We start from the raw sequence: 24346 nt of genomic DNA on the forward strand, positions 1-24346 counted from the left end.
TTATAGAAGAATGGCAATTTTCATCCTTTCCAATTCCTGATTTTAAGTGAGATCTATAAGAGAATTGGTTTTGAGTTAAATTAGATAGCAGTTCAAACATAAACTACCGTACTTCAAAGATTAATAATATACACAGTGCTTCCCAAAAGGTAAAGTCAAAGCAGGGGTTAAAAATGGGAATACTTACAAAAGCCAGACAAATAACATAAATGAAACAAATGAATGATACTTCCTGGGTGGTGCAGGCCATAGTAGAGGGCATATACCCCAAAGAGAGTGATAGCAGATGTTGCCAGATTCACCTCCAACTTTTTAAGAAAAACCACCTGGATTTAATAAGAAAACCCCCCTTTTTCAAAGGTAGCAATGAATTAAAAAAAAAAAAAGGTAGCATGGTATACAGAAGTACATTTAACTGTGTAAAAATCTGTAATATTTGTAAAAACACTCTTAGGATCAAATTCTAGGGGCACAACCAATAATGTGTGAGCAAATAGTGTGGGTAAATGGCAAATACACTATGATGTCTAAATACTGTGGCCAAAATTATGAAAAACCTGAGATTTTTAGCAGTATCACGAGCACATTTGATTACTACTAACCTTTTTTATATACTAAAAATAGGCAAGGTAGCAGCAGATAAAAAGCAAATAATCAGGGGAAATCCATGACTATATAACAAGGGCAGACACAGATGACTGCAGGGAAGTTGGAAAGAACTACTGAGGTGACAAAGAAGTTAAGCTTTAGGTAGAATGTTTAAGTAAAGGAGGAAGATGTGGTCAAAACATTAAGAAAGAAAGATGACATTGGTTTTACAACAATGATGAAACCACAGAACTCTTTCACTGCAGAGAAAACCAGAAAAGGAAAGAGAAGACCTATGAGATTATTATATAAACCACGAGGAACAACTGCTTCATTATTATTAATTCTATGCTCAGATAAAATTCAAAGGATTGAGGCACTAATTACTAATCTCCCCCAGTTGATCTAAAACATGACATAATTTCTTTCATAATTTTATAGTGATATTAATGGTTGTTTCTACTTGTTGACTAACTTGTCTAAAACAGGTAGACAAGTTATTACTTATTACTCAATTGTCCTTTTCACCTGCAGTTCTTTTTAGGGGAGGGGTGAGTCAGAAAAGTAAACTGTTTCTTATGTTACCATATTAATGTATAGGCAAATGCCAATTAGTTCTTCAAGCCAGAGACAGGTACGGCATCCCTGGACACCCTGATATGGGCACAAGCAAGTCACATAATAAATAAATAAGGAATACCCGAAGATCAATGACTCTGTTGTCTAATCTTGTATCTTGGTTAACAGTAGCTCTTCCTTCCTAAAAAAGATGAAAAACAGATTTTACTAATTATTTTAAGAACACAAAAAACATTTTAAGAAGTAATATTTACTTTTAAGTGAGAATAGGTGTGTTTCTGTGTGTTCACACTATGCTCCAAAATCAGAGATCTAAGAAACAAGCAAGGCCAGAGAGAAGTTAATTGTTATAAGAAAAAGATGGAAAGAAGAGAAATGAGAACAAAGGTTATTGCTTTCTTTCTATTCCCTACCTCCAAAATCCTTGCCTTATTACTGGGATATCAGAAGAATTTATCACCTGCATCTTCACTGATACCTGGATTTTACCTGCTAAAGACTGAAGAAACAGGTCAAAGCTGACAAAGAGTATTGGTGCTCCAAATATGTTCTGGGCACCACTGAAGGTCCCTGACACACATTTAAGGAGTCTCTAACGTCAAACCTATTTTTCACAATAACACCTTTTCACTCTCATTTTCTCCTGACTGTACTAAGGAGTTTTCCAAAGGCTTCATGATGTGTGATGTCACAACAGAATGACTGCAGAGACAGACAAGAGAATTGTTGTCTACTAAGCCAGACATTACAAGGATTTGTAGATATGTAATACGATGTCACTCTTTTTATTATTTCCTCTCTCCCTCCCTCCCTCCCTTCCTTCCTTCATTTGGTATCATTAATGTGCAATTACACGAGCAACATTATGGTTACTAGATTCCCCCCCTTAACAAGTCCCCACCACACAATGTCACTCTTGACACTAAATTATTTTTTGTTTCCATAATTTTCATAAAATGTTAGTTTTTAATTACTGATATAATAATAATATATAAACATGTTACTGTTAATTTAATGAATTAATAAGCATTAAGCATTTTCTTTTTTAACTTTAATATATGAATATTGATATACCGACAAAAACAAGAGCTTGTGGGGTCAACTAGTATTTTTTTTATTAAGGTACCATTGATATACAATCTTATGAAGGTTTCACATGAGCAATATTGTGGTTTCAACATTCACCCATATTATCAAGCCCCTCCACACTGCACTGCAATCACTATCCATCAGTGTAGTAAGATGTTAGAGTCATTACTTATCTTCTCTGGATTATACTGCCTTCCCCACGACCTACCTATATTATGTGTGCTAATTATAATGTGGGGTCAATTATTTTTAAGAGTGCAAAGGGACCCTGGGACCAAAAGTTTAAGAACTATTGATATAAGAATAAATTTAAATAAAAATGAAGCTCAAATCCATTCACAGGTACCCTTTATACAAATAAGTAGGGCATCAAGTTTTCAGTGTTTTGAAAACTAAACATACAGAGGAAGTCCACTATCTCAAAAGCATAATTTTTACCTCTTCTCCATCCACCTCAGGCCGAACGGCATCATCCAGCTGTAGGGGTAGGCGGGGTTCAGCCAAACTGATCACATAAATCTGAAAGTGAGAAATTACCAAAACTACATGAAACATACAAAATCTGTTATCTTTTGCTTAAAAAGAATTTACAGTTGACTTAAACATGAAGCAATTCTGCATACATCTTTAACTGAAACTACTTGCTAAAATTAAATAAAATGGTACATGTTTTTCATCTATAAAATAGGGATAGCAGTATTTCCTGCCTTCTTCCCTGCATTGCTGGAACAAATGACATAACATATAACAAACAGTTTGTAAATTCTAAGGTGATACCAATATAATAAGTAAAGTAATAACTGCAGTCAAGGGGTCTTGGCTTAAGGCCTGCCTTTGTCACATAAAAGAAGGTAATAGACAAATCACTTAACCTCAGAGCTTCAATATTATACTCTATAAAATGAAGTCTGAGGTAAGTAAGAATCAAATGGAGTAATGAATATGAAAATGCTGCTTATTTGAAGGGGCCATCAGCAAATAAGTTAATATTACTGTCAACAGTATTTGCATTTCTACCACTAGAACCAAAATCATCCCAACTCTGCTGTACCTCTCCTTCATTTTCTCATTTTTCCCCCAAATATCCCTTGACTGCCATTGTTCATCAAACATGCTCTATCTATTTCCTGCTGCTATTATGGCTGGGAGCTGCTGTGGAGGGTGTTTCTTTATGATGCTAAAATTCCTCACTATCCACTCACACTAACCATACATTTTAGTGTTAAAAAGCAGTTAGGTCATAAAAAATGAGGTCGGGTTTTTTGGCTGCCCTTAAAAAACATGTTACCCTATTAGTTATTCCCAATTATACCTGGAAAACCTGCTGAAGCACAAAAGAGAAATAGATCTTATTTAGTTAATTCAGGAAAGGAAATTACACTCTTCTAGTTGGTAGATCACATTTAGCACTCAGCACAGACACTCCAAGGAAAAGTATCAGAGGGATACTCCATTTCTCCTCATAGTAAAATAGAATTGTCACCATCTCTTACACCCAAGTTGTGGTGCTTCCCTTTGATGAATTAACAGAAACTTGATATTCAATGCAGAGTTGAACTGGAAAACTACCTCTTCTATTTTTATGACTAGTAGAAATTCATCATCTTCATAAGCACTTTGATCCTCAGAACTACACAGAGTGCTTGGCACAAAGTACTCAGTAACTGATGGCTGGATATATAAATAGAAAAAGAAGAGTCATTGCTTGTTAGTTATAAGATTCTATTTAGTGTAGAATCCTGTATGCTCTGTGAGGTATTTTGTAAGTATTTTATTAAGGCAAAATTTGTAAGTTCTTCAGGCTTTATATTTATTAACATTTATTAAGGTTGTACTGAATGCTAGATAATAGAATATTTGAGAAGTACATTTACTTGCTCTATTTATTAGAATCCTCTTTATTAATAAAATATTGAAAAAGATATGTTATTTGGAAGATAGGGGTTGTTTTTCTTGGTTAGTGTACCCTTGGGTTGGTTTGCCTCTACTAGGTAGGTTACAGAGTTCTGAGTGAAACTGGTTTGAATTGAGGCTTATAGAAAGAGAACAAAGTAATCTGGCAAGTTAGGTCAGTAAAAAATATAACATTTTCTGTCTTGAAGAGTTCCATGACGATCAATTCCAGTTAAATACAACCTTATGCCCAAATTAGTGTATATATTTGAGTCTATCTTTCTGTATTTGTCAGTCAGTCTGCCTGACTGCTCTATCTTACACGTGCTCACACACACACACACACGTACACATACATACACACACACACACACACAGGGGTAAGGGTAAAATGGGACTGTTCCTTAAGAGAAAAGCATGATGCATATTGTAGATACAAACTAGGCCTGGATCTGAGAACTGTAGGTTCAAAACTGCAGGGTTACTTCAACAGTACTAAGTATGTGTAAATTCACTCATAGTATTTTAAAAGTCAATTATAATGAACACTTCTAGTCTTTAATGTTTGAAAAGAAAACACATGTGGGATACATCTCGTGTGAAAAGAAATTATTGCTGGAATGTAACAACAATATGGTATTGTCTCTTTTGACTTCTCTGTACTAAAAAATGTGAGAAATATAATAAGGAAATATAATGATTAAGAGTGCAAATACATCATCAAAAGAAAGTTCATAGCAAAGTAGGTTCACAATAGTAAACAAAGCTTTTTAGATGTTTTAATATATAAACATAAAGATATATATTTATATCTGTGGTAGACTGTTTGCAAAAATGTCTCCAATAACCCCTCAGTCTCCTGTGTACATATCCTTTTTTCCAGTGACGTTGCTTCTCTTCCATTAAGAGACGGAATATATTTCTCCACCCCTTAAATCTGATTGACTTGCTTTGACTAATGGAATATTTAGCAAGTGTGACACAAGCAGAAGCTTAAAAAGTGCTTATACACTAGGGCTTCCCTCTCTTGCTTCTGGGAACCCTGGAAGCATGTCAGGAAGATTGGGCTACTGAATGAAGAAAGGACATAGGGAAAGATAACCCAGAAATATCAGTTATGGGACAGATGATGTCACATGGGACAGAAGAGCCATCCAGGATGGGCTGTCCCTAACTGCAAATGCATAGAATTGTGAACAAATAAATGTTTTTTGTTTTAAGTCACTAAGTAATGGGGTGGTCTGTTATATAACAAAAGCTAATTGATTCAGTAATCAATCTACAAATCAGTATTTTACTTCAATGGTAATTATTAATAAAATATAGATATGACATGAGTAGTTTCAAGAACTACTCAAATCTATTTCTATTTCTGTGCATGGCTTTTACTTTGAAAAAAGTTACCTTTTGAACATGTAACTCTACATCTTGCTGTGTACAGCTTCCAATTTTCTGATTCACTTTTCTCACAACACCTTCTACATCTACGATGCTCTCTTTGTTGATGCTGTCAAAAGAAAAAATTTCCAACTTTTATCATCCAATCAGAGGTGTCAGAGCTCATTTAGTGTTTCAACAGTAAAGCTGAATATATTAAAATCCTCTTTAATACAGTAAGCCACTTGAGATAATGTCAGTCTATTTAATGTACTTACACTAAGCCATAATGTAGCTAGCACACCTTGTGAGATGTCTTAAAGAGATGAATTTCTAGATGCCACAATTTAGTTACCATTTATAAAATTTCTAGACATTAAAAGGCAACATGACCAGCACTGAATTGTGAAAAGTAGGAAAAAGTATCTCAATTATTTATTAAAGAACATTTCCCTCCCTATAGTTGAAATTTTACTAAGATCAGCATTTCCTATAATGAGAAACATTGGCTTATAAATGCAATTACTGGTATGTAATGGAATTAAATAATAGAATAAGGTCAACTGAAAAGTTTTCAAGGTAATAAGAGGACATTAGGGTCCTACAATTAAATCCTCATTGTTTATAGTTACTGAGTACACACTGTCATTGTATTTATGGCAGACAGACTATTAGATTATGTAATTCCATTTAAGAATGTCTATATGAAGTTTAATATACACTAAGAGAAAAATAAAAAACAACAAAGAAGATTTAACTTTCATAGGAAAATTTCTATTTGCCATGGTGAGAAACTGGGTCTGGAGTAGTTTTGGTGCTATTTTATAAGATTCCAGAAATCTAACAATGCTTATTTTACACAAGGAAAAAAACCACAATCCATTTCAATGAACATTTGCTCAGGGCTGAACATTTGCTCAGAGATGGAAAAGGATCAGAATGAGGCTAAAGGGTGAAAAGTCGTGAAGAAAGTAAGAAATAAAAATCACTTCATTTTGCCTCACTAACTAGAATTCTATATGCCTGGTACCAGCTTAGAATAAAAACCACCACAACACAGGCAGGGGCTGCAGCCCAAGCCTCCCAGCCAGCTGCAGCCAGGGAGAGCCTGGTAAACTAGTGTAACTACAGTAAGAGCAGTTATCGCTGACAGCCAAGCAGAAGGTCAGTCTTGCCCACCACCAACCAGCCTGCTTACAGCAGTCATGGCTCAGCACAAGAGGGCACACACATACCATAGAGGGGACATCCCTGTTGCACCAAGTTTAGTGACCAGGGGGTACTGTGCTAGCCACCACAGGATACCTACTACATAAGGCCACTGCTTTCAGGACCAGGAAACATAGCTGACCTACCTAGTACAAGCAAACACAGAAACAAACATAAAGCCAGACAAAATGAGGAGAGTCAGAAAAAAATGTTTCAAAGGTTAGAACAAAATACCAGGAAAATTGCTAAACAAAATGGGAACAAGCAATCTACCTGATAAAGAGTTCAAAGTAATTGTCATAAAGATGTTTACTGAACTAAGGAGAACAGTGGATGAACTCAGAAGGACTTCAACAAAAAGATATAAAATAAAAAAAGAACCAGTCAGAGTTGATGAATATAGTAACTGCAATGAAAATATATTAGAGGGAATCACAGCAGATTACAAAATGCAGAAGAATGAATTAGCAATCTGGAAGACAGAGTAAAGTAAAGCAACCAAGCCAAACAGATGGAAAAAAACCCCACAATTTTTAAAAATGAAAAGATGCTGAAAGATCTCTATGACAATGTCAAACAAAACAATATTCTCATAAGGAGAGGTCCCAGAAGGAGGGGAGAGAGAGAGAGAGAGAGAGAGAGAGAGAGAGAGAGAGAGAGAGAGAGAGAGAGAGAGAGAGAGAGGGAAAGGGACAGAAAACCTATTTACAGAAATAATAGTGGAGGACTTTCTTAACCTGGAGAAAGAAACAGACAGGTCCAGGAAGCATGTAGAACCCCAAAGAGGATGAACCCAAGGAGGTCCACACCAAGACACATGGTAACTAAAATGACTAAGATTAAAAATAAGGAGAGAATCTTAAAGGTAGCAAGGGAAAGCAGTTACCTACAAGGGAAACCCCACAAGGCTATCAGCTGACTTTTCAGCAGAAACTTTGAATGCCAGAAGGGAGCAGCATGGGTAACTTCAAAGTGCTGAAAGGCAAAAAACCTAAAACCAAGAATAATCTACCCAGCAAGGTTATTATTCAGAACTGAAGGAGAGATAAAACAGTTTTCCAGACACAAAATTTAAAGGAGTTCTTTACCACTAAATCAACCTTACAAGAAGTGTTAAAGAGACTTCTTTGAGTTGGAAAGAAAAGGCCGTACTAGAAGTATGAAAATTAGGAGAGGAAAAACATTTCCCTGGTAAAAACAGACATACAGTAAAGGTAGTAGACCAATAAGTAATAAAATTAGTTTGAAGTTCAAAAGATGAAAGTAAGAATTTTATATACACAAGAATTTGTCAAGGGATATACAAAATAAAAAGATGTAAATTATTATATCATATATATAAAACATGGAGGGGGGAATAATAATGGGTTTTTAGAATATGTTCAGACCATCAACCTAATATGGACTGAGAGAGATATATATACATGTTCCACATGAACCTTATGGTAACCATGAGGTTATCCACATAGGCCCATCTATATGTTGCCTATGAGAGACTTACTTAGGTCTAAAGATACACACAAGGGAAGTGAAGGGATGGAAAAAGATATTCCATGCAAATGAAAGTGGGGAAAAAAAAGGCTGGAGTAGCAATACTTACATCAGACATAACAGACTTCAAAACAAAGACTATAAGAACAGACAAAGGGAATCACATAATGATAAGGAGATCTGGCCAACAAAATGATATAACAACTGTGAATATCTATGTACCCAACATAGGAGCACCTAAATATATAAAGCAAATATAGACATAAAAGGAGAAAATGAAAGTAATAACATAATAGTGGGGTCTTTAACACCCCACTTCCCACTTACATCAATCGATAAATCACAGAAAATCAATAAGGAAAGAGTGGCTTTGCACAACATATTAGACCAAACAGACTTAACAAACATATATATATAACATTCCATTCAAAATCAGCAGAATACACATTATTTTATGGTGCAAATGAGTGTTCTACACGACAGATCACACATTAGGTCAGGAAACAAATCTCAATGAATTTAAGAAGACTGAAATTATGTAAGTATCTTTTCCAAGAACAACAGTAAAACTAGAAATCAATCACAAAGAAAAAAATAGGAAAAAACCCTACAAAATATGTGGAGGTGAAGCAACATGCTACTAAACAATGGGTCAATGAAGAAAACAAAGAACCAAAAAATACAGAGAGATGAAAACAGAAACATAATAGTTCAAAATTTTTGGGATGTAGCAAAAACAGTTCTAAGATAGAAGTTTGTATTGTCACAGGCCTACTGTAACAAGAATAATCTAAATACACAATCTAACCTTAAAACTTAAGGAATCAGACAAAAGAAGAACAAAGTCTAAAGTTAACAGCAGGAGGAACATACGAGATCAGAGCAGAAATAAATGAAATAGAGACTAAGAAAACAAACAACAATCAATGAAACTAAAAGAACTGGTTCGTTGAAAAGATAAATCGAATTGATAAACTTTTCACCAGACTCATCAAGAAAGAAGAGATAAGACTCAATTAGATAAAATCAGAAATGAAAAAGAAGTTAAAACTGACACCACAGAAATTCAAAGGATTATAAGAGAATTCTATGACAAATTATATGCCAGTAAGCTGGACAAACTAGAAGAAATGATAAATTCCTAGAAACATACAATCTTCTAAGACTGAGTCAAGAAGAAATCTGAACAGACCAATTACTAACAAAATTGAATCAGTAATCAAAAAACTCCCCCAAAACAGAAGCCCAGGACCCGTGCTTCACAGAATTCTACCAAACATTTAAAGTTAAACCTTATCCTCAAACTATTCCAAAAAATAGAAGGGGAAGGAATGCTTCTAAATTCTTTCTATGAGGCCAGCATTACCCTAAAACCAAAACCAGACAAAGACACTATTAAAAAAAAAAAAGAAAATTATAAACCAATATCCTTGATGAACAAAGATGTAAAATCCTCAATACAGTATTAGCAAACTGAATTTAAAAATACATAAAAGGATAACTTACCATAATTACATGGGATTTATTCCAGGGATGCAAGGATGGTTCAACATTGAGAAATCAATCAATGTAATATACCACATTAATGAAAGGAAGGGTAAAACTCACATGATCATCTCAACAGATGCAGAAAAAGCATTTGAAAAAAATGAACATCCACACATGATAAAAACTGGGTGTGATATAAGTGGGTGTACAGAGAACACAGCTCAATGTAATAAAGTCCATGTATGACAAACCCACAGCTGACATACTCAGTGGCAAAAAGCTAAAAGCTTTCCTCTAAGATCAGGAAATGCTCACTAAACAAGGATGCCCACTCTCACTGCTTTTATTCAAAATTATGCTACTGAAAGTTCTAGCCATAGCAATTAGAAAAGAAAAAGAAACAAATGGCACCCAAATTATTAAGAAGTAAAACTGTCACTATTTGCAGGTAACACAATATATAGAAAACCTTAAAGACTCCACCAAAAAGCAAATAGAATTAATAAATGAATTCAGTAAAATTGAAGGATACAAATATCAATATACAAAAACCTGTTGCTTTTCTATATACTACAAATGAACTAGAAGAAAGAGAAATTAAGAAAATAATCCCATTTACAGTTGCATACAAAAGAATAAAATACCTACGCATAAATTTAACCAAGGAAGTGAAAGATCTGTACTTTGAAAGCTGTGACACTGATGAGAGGAATTGAAGACAAAACAAATAAATGGAAAGATGTATTGTGTTCATGAACTGGAAGAATTAATATTGTTAAAATGTCCATACTACCCAAAACAATCTGCATATACAATTCAATCCCTATCAAAATACCAGGGGCAATTTTTAACAGAACAAGAACAAAAAATCCTAAAATTTGTATGGAACCACAAAATATTCAGAATAGCCAAGGCAATCTTGAAAAAGAAGAATAAAGTAGGAGGTATCAATCCCTCTGATTTCAAACTAAACTATAAAGCCATAATAATCAAAACTGTATGGTACTGGCACAAAAATAAACAAACATATCAATGGAACAATTTGCCCAGAAATAAACTCATGTTTACACGTCACTTAATCCACAACAAAGGGGTCAAGAATAAACAGTGGGGAAAAGACAGTCTCATCAATAAATGGTGCTGAGAAAAATGGACAGTTACATGCAAAAGAATGAAACTAGACCACTTTGTTACACCATATACAAAAATAAACTTGAAATGGATTAAAGACTCAAGGTAAGACCTGAAACCAAAAAACTCCTAAAACATAGGCAGTAAACTCTTGGACATTAGCCTTAGGAATTTTTTTCTGAATATAACTCCCTAGGCAAAGGAAACAAAAGTAAACAAGTAGGACAACATCATATAAGAAAGCTTTTACACAAGGAAACCATCAAGAAAATTAAAAGGCAACCTAACGAATGGGAGACTATATCTGCAAATGATGTACCTGAGAAAGGGTTAATATCCAAAAGAACTTATACAGCTCAACACCAAAAAAACCCCACAAAAACCCCCAAAGAATCCAATTAAAAAATGCGCTGATGATCTGAATAGACATTATCCCAAAGAAAACATGCAGATGGCCAATAGACACATGAGAAAATGCTCAACATCACTAATCATCAGGGAAATGCAGAGAAAACCGTAAGGAGATAACACCTCACACCAATTAGAATGACTAGTATCAAAAGAAAAGGAGAAATAAGTGTTGGTAAGGATGTGGAGAAAAGGGAACCCTCATACACTGTTGGTGGCAAAGTAAATTGGTACAGATACATGGAAAACAATAGGGAGGTTCTTTAAAAAATTAAAAATAGAAATAACATGATTCAGTTAATTTCATTTCTGGGTATTTACCAAAGGAAATTTCTTTTTTTGAAAATATCTATGTATCCCTAGGTTTATTGCATATTTACAATAGCCAAAATGTGGAAGCAACCTAAGTGTCTATGAAAACATGAATGGATAATGAAGATGTGTATATATACACAATGAAGTACCACTCAGCCACAAAAAAGAATGAAATCTTGCCATTTGCAACAACAGGATGGACCTAGAGTATATTATGCTAAGTGAAATAAGTCAGAGAAAGACAAACAGGATTTCATTTATGTGTGGAACCTAAAAAATAAAACAATAAACAAAAACCTAGAAAGACTCATAAATATGGAGAACAACTGGTAACTTCCAGGGGGAGGGATGAGGAGAGAAGTGAAATAATAGGGAGGTACAGACTTCATTATAAAATAAGTCAGTCACAGGGATGCAAGGTACAGCATGGAGAATATAGTCAATAGTATTATAATAACTTGGTATGGTGACAGATGGTAACTATACTTACTGTGGTGAGCACTTTGTAATGTATATAATCACTATGTTTTACAATTGAAAACTATTATAATATTATGTCAACTATCCTTCAATAAAAAAGAAAAGTATAGAGTGAAACAAGTGGTATTTTTTCAGTTAATCCAGTATAGTGGTTTTCTAAGTATGGTTCCCAGACCAGTATCAGCATAACCTGTGAACAGGTTAGAAGTGCAAATTCCTTGGTCCAACCCCAGATCTAGCATCAGAAATTCTAGCATAGGGTCTAACAATCAGTGTTATAACAAGCCCTCCAGATGATTGTGTCTCACGCTAAAGTTTAAGAACCTCTGCTCTTGGACAGTATGTTGCCCCAAAAAATGTAAGGTAAATTTATATGTAGAAGAAAACCAGGACTAATAAAGAGTAGGCTTGTTTAAGGCACTCCAGCATCTGTTCTTTGTTTATGAGGATAATACAAGCTAAATACACCTTTTAGTGAGTCACATTAGAATATTGGGGAAGCAAAACAGACTTCCTTGAGGGACAATAGATTTTTTCCTGTCTGATCTTCTTTGTCGTACGTTAAAGGACAAACCTAAGGAATCAGTGTCTTACAAGGTTAATTGACCCATTATGGACCAGTCATTAAATATCTCATTTTGTTCATTTAGAATAAATCCTACTTTCAAGATTCTAAGATGTTTATTTAAGTATGACATAACTTATCAATATCAAAATTAGGTGGCTGGAAAATATTAAATGGACTAAATCAAAGACAGTATTACACTCAGAAGGCATCATGAGTTAATGAAGAAAACACAGATTTGGGAGCCAGATTATACAATCATTAAACAAAAAATTTGACTATCATGTGCCAGGCACTATGGTAGGCCCTGGGAATATAGCAGTGGGAAAAACAGAGAAAACCCCCTTATTTCATAAGGCTGACATTCTACATGGGGCAAGAGATTAAAATAAGATATACAGTATGTTTAATAGTAAGAGATACAGTTTTAGATGGTGTGGCTAGTCAAGGCCTTGTTGAGAATATGATTATTTGAATAAATAACAAAAACAGTGCGGACGAGCCACACTGATCCTTTGGGGAAAGGGTATTGCTAACAGAACATCAAGTACAGAGTCCCTAATGCAGGAACATGCCTAGCACATTTGAGCAATAATGAGGTTGAGTGTGGATGAAGTGATCTAAGCTGGTAGAAAGTGCTAAAGGAGTACTAAATAACAGCAAAATATATACACAGATATTTACAATACTGCCCAACTTATCTATATTTTTGAAAATTTTTACATGCAAAACACTTCTATGAAAAAAAACTATAGTAATTATGACAGTTGGTACTGGTTCAGGGCTAGATAGATAAAAAGAACAAAAATGAAATCTCAGCAACAATCCATGTGTATAAAGATATCTTGACATATGGCAGAGGAGGTAGTAAAGCTTAGATAAGAGGAGGGACTTTTAATGAACTGTACTAGTTTGATTATCCACAATAAAGAAAATGAGATTGGACCTCTAACTTACAAGCAAAAATAAAGTTTGGGCACATTAACGAGCTAAATGTAAAAGATAAAAATAAAGCTTTTAGGAAAGCATCTTTTTTTTTAAGCAGAGGAAAGTTTTATTTAGTTACTTAAAGAGAGAAGTGCAGCAGGCAGCCTCAGTAAGGAGAGGTGCCCTGAAAGGGTGGGGAGAGAAAGTTAAAGATTAAAAGGTTTACACACTTAGAAAGTGCGGGCGACCTCAGAGAAAGGAGCCAGAAAGCATCTTAATGACCTTGAGGTGGGAAAGGATTTCTTCAATAATGTTTATGCAACAGCAATATGTATAAAGTTTTTACTATGTGTGAGATACTGTTTTATACGCTCAACACACATTAACTAAGTTAAACTTCACAACAAACCTATGAGATACTATTCTATATTTTGTAAGAGAGGAAACTGAGGCATATAGAGTTTAAGTAATTACTTATCATATGCCTTGTATGTGATGAAGCCAGGATTTGAATCCAGATAGTCAAGCTCAGAGTTCATATTTTAACTACTTTGTTAAACGATAAACTTTTACAAAGAGTAAAAAGATGAGTCACAAACTCAGAGATAATGTAGCACTTGAAACTAAAAGGATTGCTTTCCCAGGAATATATAAAGGACATCTACAAATTAATGTCAAAAATAATTGGGGAAAAAAATTTGTAGCTCTGTATGGTGATGGGTGGTAACTAGACTTACAGTGATCATTCTGCCATGTATGCAAGTATCAAATCATTATGTTGTATACCTGAAATTAATATGATATATGTTAATCATACATTAATAAAAAAATGATTGGGCAGACTCTTCATAGGGAGAGGAAACTCAAGTGGCAATAAACCCAATTAAAAAATCAACAGTAGACGTCTCTTGCACTCTTATAACTCTTACACTAGAGTATCACCTAGTATCTAGCTAAAACTTTGTTTTAAAGAAACACAGAATTTATTATGGTAAAAGAGGTAGCCAGTGAACTAATATATAAAGCTCCTTTGAGAGCTGAAGGGATCCAGAAGCTTCGTTCATTGTTAAAAGGGCTTTCTAATACTGGCAGTCTAGTGTCATTCAATCTTTCTTCAGTGTGACTGCCACCTATCAGTCGCCTTTGGTAAGCCTGATACCTGATAACCTGATTCAGGCTTTGTGAGAATTCTGTTGCTTACCTCATGAGTTTCCATGAGGAAGGTTTTCTATGTGTGTTTAATCAGAGCCATATGAGAGGGATAGGGACACTTGCATGAGCTACTACTGCCAGTATAAGGACAAAATTCCATTTTGTAGAAAAAGTCTAATTAATATGAATTTAACTGACACTGTATGTTAAGATGGCTTAATACCTTATGGTGTATATACTAGAGCGTGGCTGCTACCATAAAGAGACCCTACTAAGGTTTCAGTTTTACAGTTAGAAACTAATATGCTACTATGTCCATACTTTGAAAGAGGGTTATGTCTAACTGGCAACTGAAAGTCTTGGGTTTTTACAGAGGATATGGCAGGAAAAAAAAGTCACAGTGGAAAGCAGAGAACTCCTGGGGACTATTTTATTGTTAGAGAAGTGGATGAAGTAAATTGAACACATCTTTTCAAGAGCTAAGTCAGCTATTTCTATTATTACCACTACCTCCCAAAGTACACTATCACTGAATTGTGTTTCATACCTCTTTCATTTTCCAACCACCCTTCTCACCCTACATATAATTAATCACTCCACAAATAAGATGAATTAGGTTAGCCTTGTTACTAAAAATGCCTAAAAGGCACAACAGACTTCATGTCCCCTGTTAGGAACTGTCAATCATCAACTTAATAGTTTACTTCTCAAACTTTTTTTAGAAAATAAAACTCTGAAAAGCACCATTCTTTATATAAAATATTTTATAAAAATATTGAGTTGACTGTCAAATTTTTTAAATGAATGATATAATGTGTGAATAACTCAAACAATTATAAAATGTGCAACTTGAGAGAAAAATAAATAGTATTCAGTTATCTTAAGGAATGAAATCCCATCTTTCTACTACAAATGCCAGAAAGTTTACTACATAGGGCCTCACTAATAACCTTAGGGACAATTTCATTATCTGTAGTTCCACCCATCTTGATGCTAAGTTTTCATGTCTATATTCCATAAGAAGCAACAAACAAACAAACAAGTCTGGTGGAACTAGTAGAAGTAAGCACAACTGTTGTATTAAGTAACAGCTGACTGCTGAAAATGTACATTAAAAAAAAAACAGAGACAAAAAAGTAGTAAAGAACCATATTATAACCTAGGACAGTAATAGATGTTCTGGCATCCGGTCATAAGAAAAAGTTAAAAAGGAAGAAAGTATAAAATAGACTTCAAAGATTCTGTTAAAACCATCAAATTTATTTCAATACTTGGAGGTAAGCTTCATAGTCTAAAATAATGTACTAATGATTAAGGCCTTATTCTTTAATGTCGCCAAAAAATTTTACAAGTTCTTAGCGTATCTCTGTAGTACACTTAATTATTAGCCTCACATCTTCATTTTCCCATGGTAGCAGTATTCATGCACAACTTTGCCATGGCTTCCAGGCATACAAAAGGTACTTCTCTCTCCCCTGCCTTTGGGTTTGGCCATATGACTTGCTTTATCAGTGAGAGGTCAGTAGATGTGATGCCAGCAAAGGCTTGAAATGTATTTGTGCAGCTGCACTTGCCCATCAGTATTCCCACTTTTCTCTGTAAGATGATGCCTCAGGTAGCTGCTGGTCCAAGGAAGCTGAGAAACACAAGGAGCAGACCAAGACCCAAACCATAGCTTCAAAACAAGCTTACCTGAGCTGGACTCTGGCTGACTCACAGATGTGTGAGCAAGAAATAAAGATTTATTGTTGTATGCCACTGGGTTTTATCTTTTTAAAAAATGTTTTTATTGTGGTAAAGTATACAATACATAATGTTTACCATTTTAATCACTAGTAAGGGTACAATTCAGTAGTATTTGCAATGTTGTGCAGTTCTACTGTGGTTTTTGATTTGCATTTCCCTATCTATTTTCAGAACCTTTTCATTATCCCAAACAGAAATTCTGTACTCATTAAACAATTCACACCCATTCCCTCCAGTTCCCCCCACCCCAGCTCCTAGTACCCACTAATTCTACTTTTTGTCTCTATGAATTTAACTATTTTAGGTGACTCAAGTATGTGGAACGGCAGTATTTGTCCTTCTGTGCCTGATATTTCACTCAGTATGTTTATAAGGTTCATCCATGTTACAGCATGTATCAGAATCTCATCTTTTTTTAAGGCTGAGTAATATTCCACTATATGTACCTAATATATTTGGTTTATTTCTATCGTTTGTTATTGTGAATAATGTTCCTATGAACAGTAATAGCATATAAGCATCTGTTTGAGTTTCTGTTTCAAAATTCTTTTGGTTATTTACCTAGAAGTGGAATTGCTGGATCATATGATTCTGTTTAACTTTTTGAGGAACTGCCATATTGTTTTCCACTGCAGCTATACCATTTTACATTCGTACCTGCAATACATCAGAGTTCCAATTTCTCCACACCCTCACCAATACTCATTATTTTTCTGTTGTGTTTTTTAAATAATATCCATTCTAATGTGTATGAAATGGCATGTTTATGATATGCATTTCCCTAATGACTAGTGATGTTGAGCCATCTTTTCATGTGCTTACTGTTCATTTGTGGATTTTGTTTGGAGAAATGCCTATTCAAGTACTTTGTTGATTTTAGAATTGGGTGGTTGTTGTCATTGTGACTTGCAGGGGTTTCCGTATATTCTGGATATTAATTCTTTATCAAATATACGATTTGCAAATAGTTTTTCTCATTTTGTGGGCTATCATTTCACTCTCCTGACAGTATCCTTTGATGCACCAAAGTTTTGATAAAGTCCAGTTAATCTAGTTTTTTTCTTTTGTCACCTATGCTTTTGATGTTATATCCACGAAATTACTGTTTAAATCCAGCATCATGGAACTTTTATCCTGTTTTCTATAAACTCTTATATTTAGGTCATTAATCCACTTTGAGTCAATTTTTATATATGGTATACGGTAAGGCCTTTGGCATATGGATACCCAGTTTTCTCAGCACCATTTGATGAAAAGACTGTCCTTTCCCCATCAAACCATCTTGGTACCCCTGTCAAAAATCAATTGGCCATATATGCCAGGGTTTATTTCTGAGCTTGACATTCTATTTCATTGGTCTGTATGTCTTTCTCATGTGCACCACATTGTTTTGATTACTGTAGTTTTGTAATAAGTTTTGAAATCAGGAAGTGTGAGTCTTCCAACTTTCCTTCTTTTTCAAGATTGTTTTGGCTATTTGGGGTCCCTTGAGATTCCATACAAATTTTTGTATGGACTTTTCTATTTCTTCAAAAAAAAAAAAATACCACTGGGATTTTTGACAGGGATGCACTAAATCTATATATCACTTTGGGTAATATTGCCTCACTACTGAGTTTTGAGGTGGTTTGTTACACTGTAGTTTTTTTTGCAATAGCAATTAATACAATCATAAGCTTAAGAAAGTTATGAAATTAAAAAACCCCTTCCTGAGTTCAAAGCTATCATGTAATCATAATAAAGTTCTCTTAAATCAGTAAAAGTTTACTTGTACTATATCACAGAAGCACTGCAAAACTACAATGAATATTATGCATTGTAGAGAGATTAAAAAAAACAGATAAACAAAATTTAGCTATTAAATATAAGGACTGATTTCTTATCAAACAGCAGAATTTACCAACTGAAATGAACACTGTCCTCTTCAAAGTAACTACTCAGGGGAAGGCTCTAGGGATTATAAACACATTTCAAAATCAGCACTAAAACAGTCTTAAAATTATTTATATGGAACTACTTCTTGGTTTTGTCAGACAAATCAGTTTTTGTTTTAGCCAATCTCATTTCTACCTATTGTTTAATTTCCTTCAGAAATGCTGAAGACCATGATTGAAATCTGGGTAGGGGAAAAGAAGAAACAATTAAGAAAAAAAGAGAGAGAATGGCATGGAGGTGCATGGAAGTAACATGTCTCAAAAAGGAGAGAATAGTTAATATGTTAACTATAGGATTAATATAAATAGATATTAACCTTATATATATATAGGGTTAATATATATAAAGTTGATATATCACCTATAGGGTTGGGTAGCTGTCTCTTTTGATAGTTTGATCTATTTCATCAATGAAAAAGGGAGGTATGTACCCCAATATGTATATATTTATTTTGAAATCATATACATCTAATACTAAACATAGGTATTACCTTTAGACAAATATTACCTCAGGGTGAGGTTCATAATTAGCAATAGTGAACTCAAATCCATACTTTACAAAGTGTTCCTGATAATTCTACTTAGGGTAGTACTAACATCTTGTCAAATCTGATTAGACTATCATTAAAAAAAAAAAAAAAAAAAAAACTCCCACAAACTCATGTGGCAGAAACAAAGATCTCACGCAATGAGTAGAAATATCAAAGTTGACATTTTCTCATTTGCACTTACATTTTAAGTTTTATCCTCAATCTATAATCTCTTGATAGAAATCTGTTTAAGACACTTGTCCATTTTTTGAGTTGGTTTTTTATTTTAAATAAATATAAATAAATGTAATCCCTCAAAACCAGTTAACCAACCACAGTAAACTGCAATTGCTTACAACATTCTGTAAGTGAACCAGAGAAGGGTACCAAGGTTAGCTCCTTTGTGTAACTAGAATCTCCCAGTCTTCCTTCAGAGACCTCACTACAGGTAATATAAGGCCTTCTGAGAAGCAATCCAAATGATATGCCTAGTATTTATTTATAAATTAACTATTTGAAAAACTCAATTTCCTTACCTTTTCAGATAAGGAAAGAAAGGAAGGGAAAGAAATATAAGTTTAATTATTTTCTTTCCCTCAGTGGGTAATCTTGAGCAAATCACACTTTGGAGACCACTATGATAGAGAACAAGAATCATAAAGACTGAGAAAGGCTATTGGAACAGGTCATTTATAGTCCACTAGTGAAGGTATCATTTCTGTAGAGTAGACAGGTGAAAAAGCATTTAATAGCACATGACTTGAGTCAAAGAGATCACCATTCTGCATATAGACAATACAGAAGTAGATTTGGAAAAGAAGTACGTCATCTCTTGATGCCAATTCCCATTGTGAGGTGCTGACTCGAACTTAAAATCCTCTTGGGGAACAAAGAATTATCTCCAATTCACAATGCCCCTTCATCAGTAAGGGATTGGAAATGGCAGGGCTTGATCTATGTTTTAAAAATACCTTTCAAACAGTGTTTTTCAAAAATTGCTTCAAAAATTTTTTTATTATAAAACATACACTTATTTATCATTAAGAATTCCAATGTTAAATAAACAAAAGTTTAAAATTTTAAACCCTTCTTATAATCACTTTGGTCTATATTCCTCCACATTTTTTCTCTATTACAAAAAATAAGGAATATTTCATAAACTTTGTGTCATCTTCCTATTAGTAGTTCTGTTCATTTTCTCTTTAACAGCTCAAATAAGACTGATCTTAATATATAAATATCTAAAGTACTGTTCCCATATCACTCAGCAACTTCCTTTTATTCTCCAGTTCCTGAGAGAAGTGCTTTACATATATATCATTTCATTTAAACTTCACTGAGGCATACAAGGTAAGTATTACCACCATTTTACAGTTGAGAAGACTGGGACTCATGTAATTAGCCTAAGATCACATAGCTAGTAAGATCATGTACTGATTACTGCACTAGATGGTTCTTATAGTTCTTTTATTCACAAATGAGCATCACACTGTAAATTCTCCAGAATGCATCATCAGCTAACTTGGGAACAGTACATTCTTATTCTGAGAAGTTCACATGCTGCTAGATTACTTTATCGTTTACATGACTAGAAATAATAGACAAAATGCCCAAGAATTGTGGTTGCTTTTCTGGTAATGCTGATGCATCTTGATGTCCTGCTGTTATTGTCAGCCTCAAAAGAAATTCATCAGTTCATTGTATAAAACAATATGAAGTTATTACTCAAAGTTATATTTAACTAGGAATAATTAATCCCATAAACTATCCGGGAATTTCTGGTAACAGATTTTAGACCTACTTTTAAAGTACATCTTTATCAAAGTTTTCAATACAAATGTTGAACTGGACAGGGCCAAAATTGAAGTTTTGCTTTGCTTCCAACAGATAAGAACCTCATTCCAACAAAGAGGTATAAACCATGTAGGAATGGTTGCTCAGAGTTGCAATCTGTAACAGTATAATAGCCTAGTATATGTTCACCAATTTATCCTCATGATGCTCAAGGAATACTCACATGCCCACCTCCCTCTGGGCCTCAAATGTAGATGATATATATACACACTTCCACTATAGCACCTGTAACATGTCTGCATACTGCTGTTTATTTTTCCCGTCTCCCCAAATTAAATTCCTTATGTGATATGTGTCATTGTATACCCAAGCCCAGCAAAGTGCCTGGACGAGAGCAGGTACTAAACAGAAGTTTCCTAAATCAATGATTTAGAAATAATATTTTGATATTTTACAGTTCTAAAAGTTAATGCAGCAAACTGAAATTTTAACTTACCAACTAAGTAAAATATCTATTTCTAGGCAGATCTAGAAAGGAAAGAAAAAAATAAACAAGCTTGTATGCAGCTAGGTGACTCATTTGAGAAGAAACAAACCTGTGATTCACCAGCTACCAATAAATCACTCAACTACAATGACTAATATGAGGGAAAAAAATACAGATGTGTACAACTAACAGAACAAATAAGCCTTTTTTTCCAATCCAAACATCCTTATGAGGGGATTAGGGGGGGTCTTACATAAGCACAAATAGCAAAATCTAATTTTTAACTTTAACAAGTGCTATTTAAATTAACTGTAGCCCTTTACAGCAGTCACTACAAATTTAGCTTTAAACTTTAAAAACTTTTACAATTACTGTAGTCCTTTATAACAATCAATACAAAAGGGTCTCCAGGGCTGACTTAAAAAAATTTTATCTTTACATAACTCAACCATAACCAATACAAACTACTCTATTCATTACTTTAAAATGGCACTAAATAAAAATTTTTAAAAAATGGGGATGACTTCTTGCCTCAACTCAAACACTAACTACTGCATATTAGAAACTTAATGTCAATATAAGACGTTGATTCAGAAGCACAAGCCTGGATAGGTATCCCATCTTTCTGCTTTCGGACAAATTTCATTTAAAGACCTCAAACTAGTGCAGATATACAATTAAAACCTGATCTTAAAGATCTCTAGGGACTAAGATGGGCCAATCTTCCTATGCAACTCATTTACTTGCTTCATTTTGATATGTATCCAACCATAAGAACATTGATCTCTCCAAAAAATTGATTAAAATAATGTGTTGAAGAGTCCTGTGGCATGTAAATCCAATTAGGGAGCCAACTTTTCAGATTAGTGTATTGATGAATTGGATATTCCTAGGAAAGACAATTTGAGGAAAACAACTGACTCCATACTAAGTGTCCATTGCTCTTTAGGGAGAATACTTAAAAGCTAGAAACTGCTAGCAGTACAATCTAGTCAGTAAGGCAAAGATAAGTACCTCAGATTTAATATCTAAAGTAAATGCTAAGATAGTTATCTACTTAAGATATTAAAACTGACCTCATATTTTGCCTTTTAAATGATTAGAAAACCCCAGCTGGAACTATCTGATTTGATATTTTTAATAGTGGAATCCTTGCTTTTTTCCACCTGGTATATGGCCAGAGGGAATAGAGTTAAATCTGGGGCCTCATGGAATTAACATATAAATACCATCATTTCTCCCATGTTTTTTGTATAGGAGTTCACATTTTAAATGTCCAGTCTCTTAAGGGTAGCACTATTCAAAATTAAAACACCTTGTGAATAAACAGTCCTTAGGCACTTCTCTAGTGTAACAATAATTACAAGCATTTCATATATAAAATCTGATCTAAGAGGGAATGAAAATTAAATGAGGATTAGAAATGAGCCTTTTTCTCACGGATATATTTCTACCCATGCTATTTTCCAAATCAAAGTCTTTAGCAGAATGGTTAGTTGACTAAGCTGCTACCTTCCCAAAATGTACGTTACTAAATATTCATTTGAATTACCTCATGCTTCATTGGTCTTCAATTTCTAAAGTAACTAAAAACATCTTAATTTTTGTTTTACTTAAATAGTTACGGAATCGACCAGAATTTACATGTTGTTCTGTGCTCTTTTTAATAAGAGAAGGCTGGTGGTATATTAAGCAATGGAACTCACAGTATTTTCCAAATTTCTCTTTTCTACTTAAAATTATACTTAGAAACTAAGGGATAAAGAAGAATGAGATACTGGAGAGTTCACTTAACAATGAAAATAAGAGGCAGCCTACAAATCTGTTTTCATTATAAAGTAGAATATAGTCTACTGGGCCCTGCTGAAGAATAAAGATTAATTGTTTGCCATAAATACACAATATACTCTTTTACTTCTGTGTTAAATTATGGGATCAGGAGTCTATGGGGCAGGGGAGTTTGCAGGGCATTTACAGGGCAGAAACAAAGAGATGGGGAACAGTGGATTAAGGGAGCAGTGAGAATAGTTCCAGAAATGGAACTGGGGTTGGATGAGGTCAGAAGAAGACAGAAAAAACTAGGAGGAAATGGGGAGACTGATAAAAAACTACAAATCTTGATGAGGTCTAACAGATGATTAGGAGGTATGGGATAGGCAGAAAGGTGAAAATTATGGTTAGAGAGAATGGCCACTGGAGTTTAAAATGAAATTCTGCAGGGCAAATTCAAGTAGTGGCCACAGAAGTGAGCTATTAAAATGAAGTAATGGTTAACATTAGTGGAGAAAAAGTATGGAATTTTAAGGTCAAGGCATTCCATACAGACATCTAAAAACATTTAGAATGAGGGAATGACTTACTTGAAATGGGAGGAACAGAATACTACCAGCCAGAAAAAGAAATGTTTTCCAGTTGTAACAACGTATTTCTATCTTTGGGCTTTTCGTGAACTCAAAAGGTTGGAACTTCTCTCCAATTTATTCAACACAGATAAGCTTAGAAGAAGATACTGCCAGATGCCTATTCAAACCCACCTTCTCTTTCTTTATTGCTAACAGCCTCACTCCTGTTCAGTATCCACTTTGTATTTGACCAAGTGCTCTAGTGTAAGGTGTGCCCATCCCAGCTCCAAAAACTGGGTCGTCTTTAGTCTCAACACATCCTAGGAATTTACTCCAGACTGATGGGGTCATTTCCACATAGTTTCTCTAACTAGAGACTCTCAAGTAATTTTCTACTTTTCTTTTCTTTACCCTTCCACATAAGCAGTCAGCAAACAGTAAGACTTAAACAGTTCTGTTTTGCAAGGGTATAACTGGTTTTGCTATTAACACTTGGTTTGACAATATAAATTAATTACAACACAAATTGATATATTATTTTATATATATATATACACATATATATAATATATATATATTATGGATCCATCTGAGCATATGGGAACTTTGTGTTTGTTTATGACAGATTTCATCAGTGAGAAACACCAGGGCAATGCCGAAAACTGTACTCAAGTGAACTTAGCCATACATATAAAACATACATAAAAAACACACACCACAAACATCTGTGTTATAAGCCACACCCACCCATATCTGGTAGTCCAACATGCCTTCACATTTCAGACAGCCTTTCTTCCACCACTACAAAACAGTTTACAACT

General features: G+C 34.2%; 1 protein-coding gene across 3 annotated transcripts in view; it reads right to left on the reverse strand.

Moving 5' to 3' along the window:
• The window catches only part of DARS1 (aspartyl-tRNA synthetase 1), a 96478-nt gene that overhangs the window by 15906 nt on the left and 56226 nt on the right, over positions 1-24346 (reverse strand). For all 3 annotated transcript variants that reach the window (XM_073241383.1, XM_037020766.2, XM_037020765.2), the window contains 3 exons: positions 5554-5656; positions 2695-2775; positions 1289-1348 (listed from right to left, as the gene is read on the reverse strand). In XM_073241383.1, the coding sequence (XP_073097484.1) occupies positions 1289-1348; positions 2695-2775; positions 5554-5656 (244 nt within the window). The remainder of the gene's footprint in view (positions 1-1288; positions 1349-2694; positions 2776-5553; positions 5657-24346) is intronic.

This window comes from Manis javanica, chromosome 7, assembly GCF_040802235.1.
Source record: "Manis javanica isolate MJ-LG chromosome 7, MJ_LKY, whole genome shotgun sequence".
In the NCBI taxonomy this organism is placed as follows: Eukaryota; Metazoa; Chordata; class Mammalia; order Pholidota; family Manidae; genus Manis; species Manis javanica.